At 42.4% G+C, this 19321-nt stretch overlaps 1 protein-coding gene across 2 annotated transcripts in view; it reads left to right on the top strand.

Annotated features, from left to right (window-relative positions):
* The window catches only part of GALNT1 (polypeptide N-acetylgalactosaminyltransferase 1), a 684180-nt gene that overhangs the window by 449941 nt on the left and 214918 nt on the right, over positions 1 to 19321 (top strand). For both annotated transcript variants that reach the window (XM_069219558.1, XM_069219557.1), the window contains exon 6: positions 15038 to 15208. In XM_069219558.1, the coding sequence (XP_069075659.1) occupies positions 15038 to 15208 (171 nt within the window). The remainder of the gene's footprint in view (positions 1 to 15037; positions 15209 to 19321) is intronic.

Here is a 19321-nt window from a genome sequence, read left to right as displayed (position 1 = left end):
ACCAGATTTGGGGCATGTAGCTAGACGGGGCTTTCCTTCTGACTTTTTTTTTTTTTTTTTATTCCTCTGCTTTCTGAAATAATTAGTTTTTTTCTGTTTGTTATGGCACTATCTGCGGCCTTGTGGACTTGAACTGTCTAACTGAGGAAATTGCTAGCCCGGCCATTCACAGCGGCAGGTATGCAAGACGCACCCCACCGCACCTGGCTTTTTTCTGATACATAAACCCTTATTAATAGCGGTCCGTAATAACCCCTCTTGTTTCTCTTCCCGAGTTCACCTTTACCAGGGCATACCAGTAGTTTCCACGGGTAGAAACAACTACATGAATTATTAGTGTTTGCTGTGGGTTTCTCCCTTGTCGGGGATGCACTTGGTCCTGAAGACAGTCTATCATGGTGGAAGTGATATGGCTATCCTGTTTTACTACTTAAATAACACCAGCAAAATGGAATTACAGATTCCAGTCAGACTTTGCAAGCTATTACAGCAGAAACTGCTATTTTTGTGTGCAATGAAATTGGACATTTTCAGTACAGAATATCTAATTTTGCTGCATTGTTGTCCATTTTTTATTCTTCACTCCAATATCTAGGATTAATACATTTGGTCCCTTATCATAGAGATGACAAATATCCTGACCTTACCGTTTTAAGTGCAGGCTGTCATAGAATATTTGATCCAAGTCTGTTTAACCAAAACTACAACTACCAGAAGGCAGTGTTGTTCTATATAAAAGCCCAGGACTGAAGCATAGTGTGCTGGTGAATGGTCGTTTAGTATTCCACCCTCTTACGTAAGCCCCATCACACATGCCTCGCATCCTGCTCAGTGTCGACTCCCAAACGCGTAACCGGCGTCCTTTATCCAACCAATAAATATGACCCAAAATGGTATGATATCCTTTCCCCATCCCTAGATATATATTTGCCATTTTCACTGCCACTAAACTTCGTCCTAGCATAGTATCATGCCCCAACTCCTAGCCCGTGATGTTGCATTCCACACAGTTACTTGCCAGCTTGCTCTATCTCAGTACAACAACTGCCAATCTCCCACTATCCCAAGCCCCATAATTGCCATTATCTCCGAGTATGAGGGACACTGTAGAGCAGCTGGTGGTCCCGGCATGCACTTCATGAATTCACCACTTGATTTGTGAAGCTGAAGCATGGAGCTGTACACTCCCTCAGGATACGTAACAATAGGGAAAATAGTAGATGGCAGCAGCCATTGATTGCCTCCTTGCTGCTAGCCTATTCAGAGATATGAGAGAGACCCTTTCGAGGCACGAAAGGACTGCACTGCTTTGCAAGGCAGCTTCTGGCTGTCCAGTGGCCGCATACGTTGTTGCCTGGCCTCACTTCTACTTACAGAAATGAAAAACAGTAACTGCTGTGCTGTGTCTTAACAGTTCCGTATTGTTATTTTCCACTCGTAATGCTAATTATTCTATTATACCAATTGCATTAGTGTGAAAAGTGGGTCTGCTCAGTGGATCAAATGTTGAATCGTAGACAGCAGCAGAAGAATATAGATGTCACCCAGACAGGAGCGTACCAGAACTTGGCGGTAGTTCTGCTGTCCAAATCTGTAGTCTGATTTTATTCATGTTTAAGAGAGATGGTATCAGGCATTCCTGCTTTTCCTATTGTGTCAATTTTCGAGATTTGATTGCTGTTTGTAATGAATCAAGTGATTATATGTTTACAAAGAGTTGGCGTGACAATCTATACAGTTTCAGGTCTGTGAATCATTCATGGTTGTACCTTGTTCAGTTCTGTCCGTGATGAGACAAAGGGCGGAAGGAGTTGTGGGTGATTGGGGCCTCTTCTCTGGTTTGCGGAATAAATCTACTGGATACTGCAATCTAAAGAGAAAAAGATGTCTAGCTAGCATTTGTGTGAGGAACTATGTTTCCGTGCCAACATCTGGTTTGTGTAATGGTGCGTATGTAACATCTGTGACATGACATCGATGATAGTATTTTGTATCATTTTTTACACTTTAAACTTCCAAGGGGCTCCCCTACCAATAATTATTGATTGTAATTTAAGTAGAGCATGTTGCAGTACTTAGGACTTTCTAGCGTCACATGTAAATTGTTATGATTTCTAGAGCGCCCACCTGGTAACTTCTACTTTGATTTGTATTGTCTGCTTAATTCTACACCCGGTACCAATATTGAGTTCTGCAGTTTTTTTTTAGTAATATTTCTCATGGTTAGGTATCATGAGAGCAATCCAAAGTTACACAGGTGTCACTAATTGCACTTGATCTCAATCCATGACGTGTCTGACTTTATTAACACAAGCCAGTCCTCCTCAGATGACTAGTGCAGTTAGTTAAAAAAAAAAAAAAAAGGGCTCGTGCACGGACACTATTTGGGACATCTGTAGGCATGGTGTTTAGCATTTCCGTGGTGCAGTTTTTCGTCAACTTGCTCTGGCAATTACGCAGCCGCAACCAGATTCTAAATTGTTACTTGCCGGTTCTTTCTTCACCTGCAGTGCCGTGCTCCTAGATTTATTGGTTTCTATGTTATGGTTTCTATGTTATGGTTTCTGATGGAGTCTTGTAACCGGAGATTCTTCACTGTGTGAATGACCCCAGGGCCCAGACTCTATCTGGAAACTCAAAAAGCAGAGCTCCTGCTGGGTGGCAGGTAGTGCTATCTGGCTCCACGCACTCAGTGATAAATGAAGGTGCTTATGATCCAATCCATGTGCACTGACGTCCGTTCCTTTCCTTTCTTTCCATGCTGATCCAGGGAAACAATCTTTTTTTTTTTCTTCATTCCGTGAAGAAATTTTCTCTCAACAAAATAATTTTCTCTTAAATTCTTAGTGTGCAAGGGACCATGTCACCCCATAAGACTACAGAGTTTAAATCTTGAAGGGACTGTGGCAAACGGCGGTCTGTTACTGATCCTCATGAGGTTTGTCTCTGGTGATGGGGTTCAGCACACATGACTGCACTCGGATAAATCCGAAAGCAATCTGAGTACATGAAGCAGAGCTCTACATGGCAAAACACCGCAAGAGTCCAAACACATCCTGCTTACAGTGGAAGTCAAGAGTGCGGACCCATTCGCACTCCCATTCCTGAAATCTTTCCCTCTGTAGATCATCTGAATAAAAGTCTTAGCGCTAGTATGGTAAAAAACACAAGAAGTCCAATAGGACTCAGCCGCTTCCTGTGACTCTAGATTTCCCGCAAACATGTGAGGGAGTCACCGTGCCTTGAGTCGCACACGTTCCAGTGAAAGGTCGATTCCAACCTTGTTCTCAATGCACCCTGAGTTTCTGGGTCAGTCAGCTGCCGCAGCAGCTGGTAGTCTTTAGAGAGAGCATGCCACGCATCTTCATAATTTTTCTAGTTCCTGCTCGTGCTCTTTTGAGGATCTGCAGGGGGGTCCAGTGGGATTACTGCTAGCAGATCCGACCTTGTGGTGGCTTGTGCACACTTCAGGTTTGATGCCAAAATCTGCGCTGATTTCTTGGGTCTCAACACTGGTGCTGCTGAAGAAGGGTCCATATCGTATTGTATTATCAGACTCTGAACTGAATTCTTATCGGCCAAGGCTGCACCTCAATCCCATTGTGGTGCTGTCAATAATCAATCTAATGCAGGCATTGTACGTTCACCATGCAGTCGTGCCCAAACACTACACCAACTTTTTGGCTTGGACTGGGACCAGAGTTAGCTATATGGAGTTAACAGTGGGTGTAATGGTGACAAGTTTGCCCCACCGTGTGATTGAGGATAGCATAGTTAGACCTCCAGGATGCCAGCTGATTGGATAATTCACCCCTTAATGTGTTGGTTCCTCTCCCTATCCACCATCTAAGGAAAACTACATCCTTTGCTACAGTCATTAGAAGACCTGCTTGGGTCCTTCACCTCCCCACTATGGAAGTAAAAGCTAATGTCCTCACTGAGGTCCTTCAGCCTGGCCATGTACCATCCAAACTTCTTCTGCCCTTTGATGAGGCCCTCACTGATGCTAAGCATCCAAACGTATGGAGATGTTTTGTAAGCATCTGTTTTCATAGTTCAGTCTTGCCCTGAGATCGGTCAACATATTCTGCCTCTTAAGGTGCTATACCCATGCACTCTGGTCTTTCATTGAGAGGCCTAATAGGCAGTTCCAGAACACCTACAGGCATCTCTAGCCCAAACCATTCAGGATAGCCGAAATGCGGCTAAATTTATCATCTGATCATACCTAGACACTACTAATTGTCAAAGTAGGGCTATTGGGACAAGTGTGGTGCTTCGGCCTCATGCATGGATGAGATCCACATGCTTCTCATCCAAACATCCCTAATGAACATGCCCCTTAAAGGAAGCAGACTCTGCTATAGAGTATTTTAAAGAGCGCAGAACCACAACACACTCTTTGAACCCTTCAATAACAGTTTGGCAATTCCCACATAGTGTCACACCTTTTGGGTTTCACCTGCTCTCTTGTAAGTAAATCAAAAACAAACTAAAAACAAGCTTAGAGAGCAGCTATTACCTTTATTTACCATTGGTTGACTCCCACATCACTCTTGTTTCCTTTCTTCCTGTTGGTCAGCTTCTCCTCCTGCCTCCAGCATCCTGCTCAATTTCACATCTACACAGGAACATAAACATGATATATAGAAGGAATAGGTCATGCAATATTTTATGCCAAAATTAAACATGAATTTATCACTGGGATATCAGTATGATTTATATGCAACGTTTTATTTGCTTTGCTTTTGTATAGTACTTATGTCTCCTAAACTACAGTAGTACATGGATTGTATTTTGTAAACACACAGAAAAAAACACAAAAGAAAAAGGACTGGAAAGTCACCATAAATATTCAACTCAAAAGTAATAATTTAAAGTACAGTCATTCTTGTCTTCAATCATCAGACAATTTCACACATGGTGTGGTTGTGCTCCTTATTTTATGCATAATCCATCTAAGAGGTAGTTCTTCCGTGGTGTCACATACATGGGCATTTTTTAGCCCCAAACCATTTTAATTGTGTGTCCATAAAATGTTAATTCTTAAGTTTCGATTGACTCCTCCAACAAAACTTGTCGAAGCATTTCCGCCCCACTGTTACTTTAGGCCTCTTCAGGATTTGGGAAGAACAAAGTACCTAATAATCAAGTGACGTATACAACAAATAAAAACTTTGTTGGTGCCTTCTCATAACCTTAGATCAAATGTCAAAACCGTCTTCATCCTTGCTGTGGAGCTTGGCCCCAGTACTCCTTTCGGCAGTCAGTGTCCTTCTACTGGCCACACACTTGTAAAAAGGTACTTTAAAAAAAAAAAAAATGTATTTCCAGGTAGCACTCTGTAAGAGTATCGCTAGCGTCCTCATTCCCTTTGTGGCTTGCCCGTCCCTCCTGCCATCAAAGCCCGAACCGTTAGTATGAATAAAAATAACCATGAAGCACTCAAATGCCTATTTTTGCTGTTGCAAAAAATTAATCCTTGGTGACGAAATGTTTGAGCACAACAAGCTCTTCTTTCACTTTTTGCTGAATATTTCTTCAACCAAGCACTTGAAAAATATCACAAAATAATTTTTTTACATTGTTTTACAATATCGCCACCAATTTAAGATGACATAACAAATTCTCCTCTTTTAAAAATAATAATAATTGTAGGCATCCAGACGCAGGGGTGGCTCCTCAGGTAGGGCGGAGGAGTGTCGCCCTCCCAGCAGCAGCAGGAGCTGCAAAACCTTTGAAAATAAAACGATCATAAACCTTGTTTATTAACGTTTTATTTTTAAGGTGGGCGAGGCCCTGGGGGTGACAAGCGTGAAGGGAGTGCACAGAGCACTCTCCTCAGTGTGCATGTATGTTTGGCTGGCTGTTTAGAGATGGCAAAACACACATGCGCACATAGGCTCTCTCCAACTCGGCACTGTGTTGCCGATTTGGAAAGAGCCAGCCCAGGCTCCCAGTCTGCTTTGGAGCACCCAGGCAGGGCACTCCAGCCAATCATAATGCTGCTTTGAGCAGCATCATGATTGGCCGCAGAGCAGGCTGGGAGCCTGCAGTGCAGCAGAGAGCATCGGCAACGTCCAAGGTTTTTAATTTTTTATTTTTATTTATATTTTATTTCTATTTAATCCCCTCGACGCGGCCCTTTTCGAAGTCGCTGGTTGCAACTGTCCAGACCACATACACGCCTCTATTACACACCTATGATATAACTAGTTGTCAAAACTATTGTGGGCACTCAAGTCATTGTCTGAAATAAAATGCAGTATAATAAAGCAGTACTACCACGAGACCAAGAGCCCTGGCAGTGTGAATATTACAAAGAGAAACATGCTAACCAAAATTGCATTATTTACCATCACTGGGGAAAAAGCAGCCAGATATTCACAAATATAAAAGTCCTGAATATGCAAAAGGAATTTTGCATCCGCTGTGCTTTTGGAAGCAACTGTGTTCTATGGGTATGCAGTGTCTTTTTAATATTATAGTAATTTTATTCAGTGCTTGCAGACAATGTGACAAGGCTGTGTTTACATGAACTCTGTCCGCATACCTCAGGCCATGCTAAAGATGGACATGTATGGATTTGCATGCACACTCTTCACATGGCTTCACTTTATACATGAATAAACGCACATAAGGAAGGTGTATTTCTATCCATGTTGTGGGACTTTTGCACTAACCGTTCAAAGACACAAACTGTTCACAGCTGTGAACAAACTACATCTAACACATAACAGTGGTGATCTCCAGAACAGAGCCACTGCCCTTACATGCAGCATCACTGTGGGCACGTCTATGTCCACAATACGTACACACCTGCCACCCACTCCTATTGGTTGCATCTGAGGTCCAGGCATCTCTATAGGGCCCAAGTACATGGCAGCGAAGATATGGAACAAACTACCCTTTGATCTCCTTACCTCACCATCTCTTCCAGAGTTCTGAAAGTCCTTGAAGACCTGGCTATTCGGCTAGTCAACTGGACTCTGCCAGCGCCTGGATAGCCTCACAGGTGTCTACAAATCTACTGATTGATTGATTTAAGTTCCCCTAGTTACATGATACCAGTGCACTCAAGACAACCCCTGTCTTCTATTGCTGCAAAATACCTGCCACCCGCTGTCCCTAATCAAGCCATTCATGCTGTTATAGGCCAGCAACACTGAGTTTGAGACATCCAACAAGGTAAGCTACACCATACACCAAAACCAATTCTCTCACATGTAGAAAAAAAAAAACATTGACAAGGACAATAGTTTTTCCATAGGTGAAACCCATTGGCTTTGCCAGTGCTTGTTCGAGGATGTGCCAGGGACTTGACATATCAGCAGCATAAGGCTGACACATTTGACTTCCCATCTCTCTCCAGGTCAAGATTGTGGCCCCAACTGACACGACCAGGTCATCAGTGGCAGCTTACATTGCTGTCCTCCACCCTCCAAGCAACAATTTAAAGCCATCTTTAGTGGGCCCCTAGTGGCACACAGGCTTCCTGTAGGAGGCAGAGTCAGCCCTTTCCTTCAGGGGTCAAAGAGTATAATTTCCAATAGGTGGGTCCTTCAACTTGTCCAATGAGGCTACACCCTGGCATTCCTTTTCGACCAGCCACCTTCATCAGTGAAGCTTTAGGAGGCCCATATAACTATTTTGTGCCAGAAAGTGCAGGCTGTTTGGTGAAAGGAAGCCATAGACAGTCTCTTAAGTGGGGAGTGGATGTTAGTCTTGCTTGCTCCTTGTGCCAAAGGAGGACACAGGTCTTTATCTTATTTTGGATCTTTGTTTTCTCAGCACATTCCTGTGAAAAGACAAATTGAAGATGCTGACGCTGTCCAAGGTTCTGTCTGTCTGGATCCTGGAGATTGGATTGTGGTGTTGGATGTGCAGGATGCCTATTTTTATATCCCTGTCCTGCAGGCGTACAGGGGCTGCCTGCAGTTCAATGTGGTCTCAAGCACTTCCAGCTTGCTGTGCTCCCTTTTGGGCTCACCACTGCCCCTCAAGTGTTCACAAAGGTCGGTGGTACCTGTCTTCCTATACCATAATGACTGGCTATCGGAAGCGGGCTCGCAAGAGTCATTCGTGGACCACCCCCCCATACGATGGCAAACCTCTTAACATAAGTTCTATTCTCACTCGACCTTCCAAATTCACATTTGACTCCTTCAGAGACTTCCTTTTATCTGAGCCATCCTGGGTGCTTTGCGTTTTTGGGCCTTCTCTCTGGATCAATGGGTCCAGGACATTTGAGCTGTGATCCCAATGTTACAGACTCTGCCATATGTTTCAATGAGGATTGCTTTGAGGCTCTTTGGTCTACTGGTCACCTGTATCCTGCTCACTGACCATGCCAGATGGCACGTGAACTCTACAACGGGATCTGAAGTCTCAATGGGTCCAGCATCACACCACCATCCTCTACCCCACTCATAGTGAACGGTGATGATAGACACAGCACTACTGGGATGAAGGGGCCATCTCTGAGAGGTGAAGATCAGAGGACTCTATTCTCCGACAACGACCCACCTCCACATCAGTTTGATGGAACTGTGGGCAATTCACTTAGCATTGAAGGCCATCCTGCCAACCTTCAAAGAGAGGCTGGTGCAAGTTCTTAGTGGCAACACCACTTCCATATGGTACTGCAGCAAGAAGGGCTTGGTGATGTCCTGGGTTCTGTGCCATGAGGCTGAGTGACTCTACAACTTGCTGAGTCTTTAGGGCTCCTCCCTAGGCATCAACCTCCGGTGGTATCTTTGGACGCCAGGGTTAATCAACTCACCCAACAACTCCTAACAGATTGTGAATGGAGATAGCAAATTGCATCTTCTGACAATAGGGAGAGCCCTGGCTCAATCTCTTCCCCCATCACCAGGAACGCTTAGTGTCACCACTTTTGCACTTTGGTGTTCTCAGGAAGGCTCTCTTTCAGAGATGCTTTCCGCTTAGTGTGAAGCATGGGATTCCTGTATGCCTTCCCACCACTACCTCTCCTTCCTTCCTTTGCTGAAAAAAATCAGCTGTGACCAGGCCCAAGTCTTCTAAGTGGCTTCTGAGTAGGCCAGGAGAGTGTTGTACCAGAAACTTCAGAGCTTAAACATTTGTCCTGCAATTAAGGTGCCGCTCTGAGAACATCTTTTACCTGAGGGCAGGGTCTTGCACTAGGCCCTTTGCGCCTGCACCTCCATGTATGGAGACTAAGCTGCTGCGGTTGATGTCCTTTGATTTCCCTTCCTAATTCAATGCATTTCTGGCAGCCAGGAGCCTTTCAACAAAATAAATGTATGCCAGGCACTGGGATAGGTTTGTGGCTTGGTGCGGCATCCGCTAGACAGACCCATTGCAAGACAAACTGTTAGATGTCTTGTTTGTTTCATCTTTGGCCCAGCAAGGTCTTGCTGTGGGCACTGTTGGCCCTCTCATCCTTTTTGCATTTGCCAAACGAGCCATCCTTAAACTTGAAATCATCTCTTGTGATAAGGTTTTTCAAAGGTTTGTAACGTATGTTTCCGCTAAAGCCTTTGTGATGTCCTGTGAGACTTCATTTTCTCATTTTCCCAGTGTGTACACCATTTAAACCACTGCACAGTTGTCCAAATCAAATTTTACAAAGTCTTCCTTTTTTCTTTGACTATCAATTTGTTCTACCCAGCCAGGACTGTTTAGTGGATTTAAAGGTTTAGATCCTCTCCCTCCGGGAAAGAGTTTATTTATTTTCTGGGGGGCAGACACTGGCGCTCTTGTGCTGGGTAGTAATGTCTGTTAATAGTGTTATTGCCCCCAGGCTTGCACAGCATGGGCCAATTTGTGTCTAGCTTGATGTCTGGGTGAGAAAGTTGTACACAGGCCTAGGTATGAGCAGAAAGTTGTGCAAAGCTAGCATACTGTATGCAGTCTGGGTAGTTAGCTCTTACCGAGATGAAAACTAGGTGAGTGCTAGGCCAAGATTTGCATTCAAAGGAACCAGCTTTGTTAAACTTTTGCTAATAATTTTTGTCTACAGCCTATCAAATTAAATCATCCTTCATCTGTGAATAGCAATCATGAAAGACCAATTAAAGTGCTGAAACAGTACTTTCTCCAAGACCTATGCTTGCATAACAGAAATTAAAACCAATTGTGTGTTCTTCATTTTCACATAGTGAAGTACCCTTCAAAGTCTCAGGTGTATTTTTAGGTTCTGTCCTGAGCAGTGTAAGAAGCTCATGTGCTGTCCTTGCAAAGTCATTGTAAAACAAAACAAAAAATGCTTAAAGAGGGCTTGAAGCCCACCCACTACTTATCATTGGTTGGCTAGTATGTCACTCATTTTCTTGGTCAGCAACGTCCTCTTAGGCTTCAAACTTCTGTCCCTCTGTGGAAATGGACCAACTGCAGTTTCCTGTCTGTAGCCAGTATCCTTCCACTGGCTGCAGGCACTCTGTTCTCTTTAGCTTTCAAAATGCACTCTGAGTGCATGTCACTGCAGTGTGTTTTCCGCCCTCCTCTCATTCTCTCGTGTAGCTTTCCCTGTCCGTTGATGGTGCTCCCCCAGCTGTCTGTTCCTGCTGCTTCCTCCCTCTTCCCCAACCCCTCCCTCGTGTGGGTTGTTAAAGATATTCTCTTTTTTAATGCCTCCTCTGGCCCGCCTGTTTGCCACAAAAACTTGACACGGCCAAATACCTCTTGCAGAGTTATTGGGCTTTGTTACTTTTTTAAAAAGATGTTGCACATCAGTGCCAGTGGCTGCGCAACATGGCTTAAAGTAAGCACTATATCGCGGCCTACACTGACCCGCACCATATGGCATTGTTTCAATATACTTCAATCCATGTTGCACAGCAGCCTGCACTGCTATGCAACGTCTGAAAAATATTGACAATACTAATAGGTCTTGCATAGGCAAAACCTATTGGCTTTGCCAGTGCTTGTTTGTTATCACCTTGTGGAATTTAAAATATACATTAACAACATTGCAAATAAATGAACCAGGTAGCACCTTTGAGCATGTAATTGTGCTGTTGGCAGAGTAACTAGATAAACTGAGTTTTCTTGCATTCAAATGAAACGTTTCCGGTTCCTTCATTGGAGCGCACAAGCTGTAAGATTGTATATACATGTCCAAGAAAATGGAGTCAAATACCGCGTCTCACTTTGAACCCAGAAGCCATGCTTAATTTGCAAATAAATTAAAGCAATGACCCGCCGTTTTTAGTGGCCCCCAGATGATGCTGCCATGTATTAAGAATGCATAGTCATGATTGCACTTCAAGTCTTTCTTCCACTCTACGCATCCTCTTTATCTTTTGCAGGTTCTTTTTGTATTCCCCTTTTCTTTGGTACTGGTTTCCTCTATTTCTATTCTCATCTTTTCCCTCCTTCCTATTTTTTGTTGTGGGTCGACGGCTGAGTTAGGATAAAAAAAAAATAAGCCGCTGAAACCATAAATGAGTACTGGAGCTGACCGCTTGAAGACATTAAGCTTTGTTCAGAAGCATAAATAAGTTGTGTCAAAAGCCAGAGATCAATGATCACCCCAGCGGGTCCCAGGCCTGTGTATTCATTTGCAACCAGTGTGGGCCACTGCCACTATGTTGACAAGTGCTAACTCATAAAGAGCTGTTAACAAAATATGATTATGTAGTGTTTGTGTCCCTTCGTGGTCCAAAGAGGGCTTGACATGAAAAGACATACTCTCCTCCTAGTTGTGCCTTGTAATGTCCCGATTAGGGGGTTAATATTTCTCTCAGGGTGCATGAAGCTTCCACTCCTTTGAGCAGAGAATGATTGGGAACACAAAGCAGCCCTGGCAAATTTTGTCAGGCCAGCCCCCATACGGTGCATAGCAAGCGAGCCAGACCACTACAGTGGGGCTTGGAAGGTTCTTCCCATCCCCCAGAAGAAATTTTGGGAAAGAATGGCAAAAACAATGCTTTCTGCAACACATTTTTCATTATATATTCAATTGTATTAGTTTTAGAGGACAGTGAATTATGACTTTACAGTACACCAGGATATGGCAATCTTTATTGGGGCTCTTCGTTGATTCACTTACCTTCCCCCTCTAACAGTGCATCTCAGCCCTCCATAGCTCCTCTCACATGTTTCATTTTGTTTTTAGCATCTCTCTTACCGGCTTAGGATGTTGGAACACTTTACATCACAAACATATACAGAGACCATGATGCATACATGTGTAAATCAGTGTATAGAAAATGTTACTAAGACAAAGGGGACTACAAGGTGTAGGATTCATATCATCCATAGTGGTAGGCATTTTTTAAGAGTGCTTGTTCTGGGGAAGCATAAACCCAGGATTCATAATGTAACACAGAAGTTAGGGTTGCCTTATTAATAACAATGTATTTCTACCCAAACAACCCCTTTTTTAGCAAACTTAGGATAATCAAAGACTGGGGAAAAAAACATAACTTTCTAACCTGTTCCATGCAGTTTGCTTGCAGCTCTGTGAAGGAAGTTCTTAGTTCACTGTGCTTGACTATGATTGGAACTTACAAACTGCACAGTAACAAAAGGATCTCTGTGTCAAAAGCAGCAACCCACTGAGCATGGCACTTATAATACTGTTCTGTGATCTGCATAGTATACGTTATTTGCAGCAGACATATTAACCCTCTCCACTAACTTAGATGAGTCAAAACTGCCACTAGACAAAACTCCGATCTCTCTCCAGCAGGTACATTAATCACCAGAGCTATCTTGGATCTTGTATTGTAGCCTGAAAACTTTGGATAATCAAGGAGCTCTGTAGTGCTTTTAAAACTGCTGCACTTGTACACGCCTGCCCCGATCCCCCAGTAGTAAAAGTGGCCCTCCACCCTTTCAGTCTCCTGGGGAAATGTCTGGTATGGCTGGTACAGCCTTGCCTTTGAGGCCCTGTTCATGAAATCAAGCGTTGTGATGTATGTGTAGCACGCATCAGCTAATACAATCTGCTCTTGGCTTATGGCAGTGGAGACTTTCTAGTGAAAAATATCACCTAATGTTGCATGGTACACTATGCCTGATCATCTCTGTGAGTGTACTTCTGTGTGTATGTTTGCGCCAATTGTATTTGACTTACGACAATATTAGGTAATGTTAAGTTTACAGTGCAAAAATAGAATGTCCGGAATGCTGCCAATACGTTATTCATCCCATATCCTCCCCTACCCCTTACAGGCATTGCTTGGGACTACGCATATGACAAGAGAATGAAAAACAAGCATTGTCAAAGCCAATAAGTCTCACTTATGCATGAGCTAGTGGCTTTGTCAATATGTTTTAGCCATGTTGTACACCAGCATGGCTGCTGTTCAGCATAACTAAAACTAAGCTGCGCTGTCTGAGAGACGGCAATCTAATGAGTGTGCTTTCTTATGGAGTGTATGCTCTGCTGTAAGGATTTATGACGTCAAAAATGATGTCATTGTTGATGATAAGAGCAGTGCATTCGTGAAGTTGGATTTAATTGCAGAGCTACCTAAAGTGTGAATTGATTTTTTAATGTTTAATTGCTGTGTGCCACTGTATTTTGGCAAGTGTAAGTCTCTTCTTGAGAGTAAGTTAAGAGTGGATAGAAGCATTTTTTTAAGGTAGTCTTATAAGTAATGAATAGTAAACGGTCACTGAAAAGTTTTGCAAGACATGAAGTCTATCCATAATGGTGAGTACCCAACTGGCACTCGCCCACCTAGCAGGGCTTAGTCACGTATGATATCACAGAGGACAGGTCACCTTAAGATTTGCATTGTTAGTAAGAAAAATATGATATTGTGCTTGCTAAAATATCACAATTGTGATGTGATTATAGTGTAGCACAACATATTCTTTTGCTCATACCAATGTTCTTATTGTGATGTCAAGTCGTTGTTGTGCAATGAATGCCATTGCTAATAGTCAAAGTAGCAGAACTCTGCCAAAGCCCCCTACAGAGTGAGTGGTACTTGAGTGTGAGTGCTTGCCATGGTTTTCTGGTTTAGGTGGGTTTTTGGACCCTCTGTAAGAGATTCATCAAGGCTATCATAGCTCCTCTAAAGATGTGAACCAGCTGCTCAAAGGACGTAGAAGCCACCCCAGGTCAATATGAACAAAGACTGTTATGGTTGGTATCTGGTATGAAACCGTAACCCATCCTTTTTATGCAGAACGCTACTCATTGGTAACAACTGCGGATTGTTCATGGACCTATCCAAATTTGTACTGAACATATTGCTTGAGACATTATTGAAAATTGACAAGACACAGTGGCCGACTGTTTCTGAATATGGAAACCTATATAGAAAATATATGATTAAAAAAAACGATATGCACATGGAAATGAGAAAATGTAATTTTTCTGTCAGAAAACAGATGTTTGCCATTAACAAAAAAAAGTGCTTGAGAAAATGTAACATTAATTATGATTGAAGAAGACTGGGGAACTGTCAAACATGTATTTTCCAAAAATGTATTAAAGTATTGTAATGAAACTGTAGTAACATTGCTTTTATGTACTTATCTAGAGTGTCCAAAAACGTGTTTAGGAAGATGGTATCTCGTTTGGTACAAACAGTAGGGAGTTACCCTCATTGGTCACAGTGACCTGTTATACAGCGTCTACATAATAACTTTTGGGAAGATGAGTTGAGAGTAATCGTGATCTCTTGCGTGATTTAAATATCAACAGCCGCACTTTGGCCAATTCGAAGTCCTCCAGAAACGTTGCAGTGATGTGTGTCCATGGTGCATGATGTCATGAGTCGCTCCGTTATTTTGGCATAAGTAACATCTGTAGCGAGAATAGTGTTTTTCTCGCCACTCAACCAAGTGCTGCCTTTAGTAGAAACGTTCATTTGGGGATTACTTTACTTAGTTATTTATATTGAGATTTGTGGTTGGTTGCTGTTTAAATGTATATTCACATTTAAGACTATTCAGAACATGATTTCTGATTAGGAAATCAAGTACATGAAAATGCGCAATCAGTATTTGAGATTGTTTTTGGCTTCCAAAAACCTGTTTGGATCTTGTCGTCGTGTCTATCCTTAACAACCTGTGCCCTTTCCTCCCTCTACAGGAGAACAGTTGTTTGCCCCATTATTGATGTTATCAGTGATGATACGTTTGAGTATATGGCAGGCTCGGACATGACTTATGGTGGGTTCAACTGGAAATTAAATTTCCGCTGGTATCCTGTCCCCCAAAGAGAAATGGACAGGAGGAAAGGCGATAGAACGCTGCCAGTCAGGTAAGTCTCTGACCATTACCTCTTCTGAATTTTCTCCAGAAGGTTAGTTGATCTTTGCCACTCAATTTATCAATGTAGAACCTATTTTGTGTTGGTTTGCATTTCATATTTTATTGTATTTTATTGTGATTATAATTTCGTATTCAATATTGTCCTTATACCCGATACACAAAATTAATTCACTTTGATGTGAGTAACATATGCTATGCCATTAGTAATGATTACCTTAATTCTACTTACTGGAGTCATAAATCTGTGGGCTAGTTTGTCAAGTTTTAAATGATACATAACATTTTTGATGAGGGACGAAAAGAGGCAGTTTCCGGCTGGGACAGAAAATTGGCCCGGCCACCAAGATAAAAGTGGCCCTCAGTGAATTAGATGGCTAAAAAAGAGGCCAGTGTTTGCAATTTAGAGCAATTTTAAACTTGTAAAAACAAGCTCTATATGTGTTTTGCAGTGTAAGGAAAACTATATGGTTTTGTGCTTGATGCAGGTGATGTTTGCTGTAATAGTGGTCTCCAAACATTTTTTTGCCGCCCCCCCCCCCCCCAGTTGATAAATACAAAATCTTTGGGCCCCGCCCTCAGAATTTTTCACAAATATTTGATAAAGATGGCAATGTTTAAATATGTCTAGACCTATTTAAACATTGCAGTTAAGTACTGTTACCTTTTTAAAAATACAATACCATACTTCTGCTTAAAACAAAGACCTTTTATCTGTATAATGCTTCTTTTGGCTAGAGTCTGGCGCCCCCACTGGGATCACTTGAGGTCCCCCTGGGGGGGGGGGGCGCCCCCCAGTTTGAAGACCTCTGCTCTAATATCAGGGACCATTAAAAACAGTCTCAGCATACTAGAAAACATATAACAAATTCCTTAAATCATTGTTCTAATAATCCATGGGGTTATCCTGAATTTGGCAGATCTTTTTGGGTTGGATTTTTTAATGTAAAAAACTTGTGTTGGGTTGCAAGAGCAATCCAGTTTTCGTTTTAATTCTTACAAAGACTTGGCTTCAAAAGTTGAGAAAATAAACTGTGCGAGTCACAATCAAGAGGAATACAATAACCGTGTAATTTATGCATCTTTACTGGAGGCAAATAGTATCTCCACAGAAGACTGTTCTGTCACTTTAGGATTACAGTACAGTCTAAGCTTGTTCAGATTTGAGCATTATTGTGTGTATACCCTAGCATCAAGTTCCTTGCTAGGGTCTACTTCCGTATTTTTCATACCTTTGGGGCTGAGAGATTTGGGGTTTATATTGCAGAAATAGAATGTATTGAAGATGGCCTTTAATTGAGTATTAATTAACCTGATCCATTGCACATATTGAAATGAAAGACTCCTTCTGTCATTTTCTTCATTGGCTATATTTCTCATCCTCTAATTGCTGAAGATACCTGCACCTATTAGTAGTCTTCCTGGAACTGTTTTTGTAAGTCATTATGTTGATAACTATTAATTAGTAGATTTTGATTTGAAGTGTCAAAACTAAATTGAAATAGACTAGATCATTAATGTTCCCATTGTTTTTAAAACATTATTACGACATATCTATCTTCATGCAACAGTTTCCAAGTGATGCATTTCTTGATTAGTGGCCCCCGGAGGAAAACAGTTAAGGAAATAATTTTATCCAGTACCTCCTCACCAGTAATCTCTACAATCCAGAGCAATCTCGCCTGTGACAGCTCACATATCTAAATCTCGTAACATGGCGGCCACTATCCATCCTAATGCCCCAATCATCATCCCTCTGGGCACCTTCACTACTTTATATTCACATGTCCTCGGTATACTCTTCAAACTTGTATTACGTATTGCCTGCATGAGACTGTCCTGCTTTGTCTTCTGCCTGAATGACCAGTGCTGCTAGTACTTTTTCAGCTCTACGTCCACCTCTCTGCTGCTGGCATTACCTAGAGCAAAAAGAATATACCGGTCCCAGGATGCTTGTTTCCTGTCCAGAGAGGACATGGCCTGGCAGTTCGGGCTGGATTAGTCAGTGCTGTGGCAAGACTGATTTGAATATGGCTGGATCCAAAATAGAATGGCATAGCAAGCAGAAAAGATGGATTTAGGCTCAGATCTGTGAATGTGGGTGAATGTTTGACATTGTTCGCCATTCCGTCCATCTGTTCTTTTTGCATTAGAGTGTGCCATCCTTTGCCCCACTACTTTTCGGTGTTTGCAACCTTCCTCTGACATATAGCTGTTGTTTTGCTTCACAACATTTTAGCTTAAAATGCCTTCTCCTCGATGCTCATTCCAGGTGTACATGAAAGAATGGTCATGTACTTAAATCACTGGGTCTAAATGTATCTCTGTATAATAAATCCACTGTGCCAAAAACCCCTTTTGATCTCCCATCTTTCTCAGCAGCATGCATTCTACCCACTCCCTTTGCCAAAATGGTTGGAAGTTCACAAGCGCACTGCAATCCCTTGAGTGCGACGTGCTTATTTCCACCTGTGCAAACTCTGTCCCTACCTTTCTGTTACTCATCAAGCTGGATGTCTTAAACAGTCACGACATGTACCTTCTTTTTGCTAATCCTTCCAAACTCTTGAAAATGGACTTTAGTTTGACGGCCACTGTATCCTCTTACAATTTCTCAGGTCCACCTCCCCTTAAAATATCAGGGTCACTTGGTTACCTGTACACGTTGTAGTGAATCCTACTTCATTTTAATGGGATAACAGGAATTAGCTTAGCATTTGGCTTGCAGACTCGTGCCCCCGTCACCTAGTGACTTTTAACCTACTTAGCTTGCTCTGTCTTAGCACATTTAATTATTTCTTCTAAAATGGCTGCCTCGTTTAGAGCTAGGCCACTTGTTTTGAGTTACATTATCAGTGTCACCGCGCTAAGGCGTCAAGAACAAGCACCAAAGACAAACAAAACAGTAGGTGTTCACACTTACGGATTTTCCCTCTCTATACTTTCGAGGGGTTGTTTATATTAATTGGTGTCCCAAGCATGTCTGTTATCTATCGTTTGGGAACACACATATATCAGGGGTCCTTGAAGATCTGTATAAATATATCGCACTTTAGACAGATAATCAGAGGGATTTCGACCAGAGGGCATCGCCACCATCGCTGATATCTATGCTGCAGTCGTCTTGACGCTGACCCAGACTTCGTGTCCCTACGGAGTCTGAGATAGAGACCTCATTCCAAGGTAACGAGGGTTGGGGGCTCCTTTCATGGACATGGCATTGGCAGATTAGGTTTAACAAACCCAGCTTTCCTTTAGGTGGGCGGTTAGGCCTTTCACATTAGTGTATTAGGACATATTACATCCTGTATGTCTTTTTTATGCATTGCAAGATGATGGGGGTCTTTGTAATAATGACTCTCGTCTTCACAATTCTGTTACTTGCATTATTCATTATCCTAATCATTGCAGCCCATGCAACTTATCGCAAATTGCAGTTATGTTGAATAAATCTATTGAAACTTTACTGCATCTTTGTCATTGCCTGCGTTTGTATGAGACATGATATATCTGTGAAAAAGGGGTAATCTCCGTTTAACCACGACATTCCCTGAGATGTCTTACTCTCGAGTCCATGCATAAAGGCTGCCACAAATCACCTCTTACTATTGTATTTCTGGTGAGGTGCTGCTAGTGAGCCGGTAAGGTTGGGACAACAGTTGCGACTTGTTGTAGGAAAGACGTAGTCGCCTACAAACAAAAGTACTGTCATCCTTTAACCAGCAGTCTTGCCTAGAGTAAGAGTCCAAACTACGACATGGCGCCACCAACGATGGTGTTTAGGCACTAATTTAAGGATACCCCGACTATCAGTGTCTCACAGACAACAGGTACCCTAAGTACCATTATACGGAGACGTCCGTGGTCTTTGGGGAAAATCCTCCTCAGCTGAAAAGGTAATACCTGATTACGCTGTAGGCTGTTCGAGCTCGAACTCATAAAAGGACTTAACTCCTCATTTTTGGTGTTCCGTTTTTCTAAACAAATATGCTAACGCCATTGACATTCCTGAAAATGCTAGACAAGCACTAACACAACATGTATTAATGCATGGCCTTACAGATGAGGGCGGGGATGTTACTCTTATAATAAGAGCTAATGAAGC

This window comes from Pleurodeles waltl, chromosome 2_2 (genome assembly GCF_031143425.1).
Source record: "Pleurodeles waltl isolate 20211129_DDA chromosome 2_2, aPleWal1.hap1.20221129, whole genome shotgun sequence".
Taxonomy (NCBI): domain Eukaryota; kingdom Metazoa; phylum Chordata; class Amphibia; order Caudata; family Salamandridae; genus Pleurodeles; species Pleurodeles waltl.
Note: the sequence above shows the minus strand (reverse complement) of the source record. Positions and strands in the feature narration are given on the sequence as shown.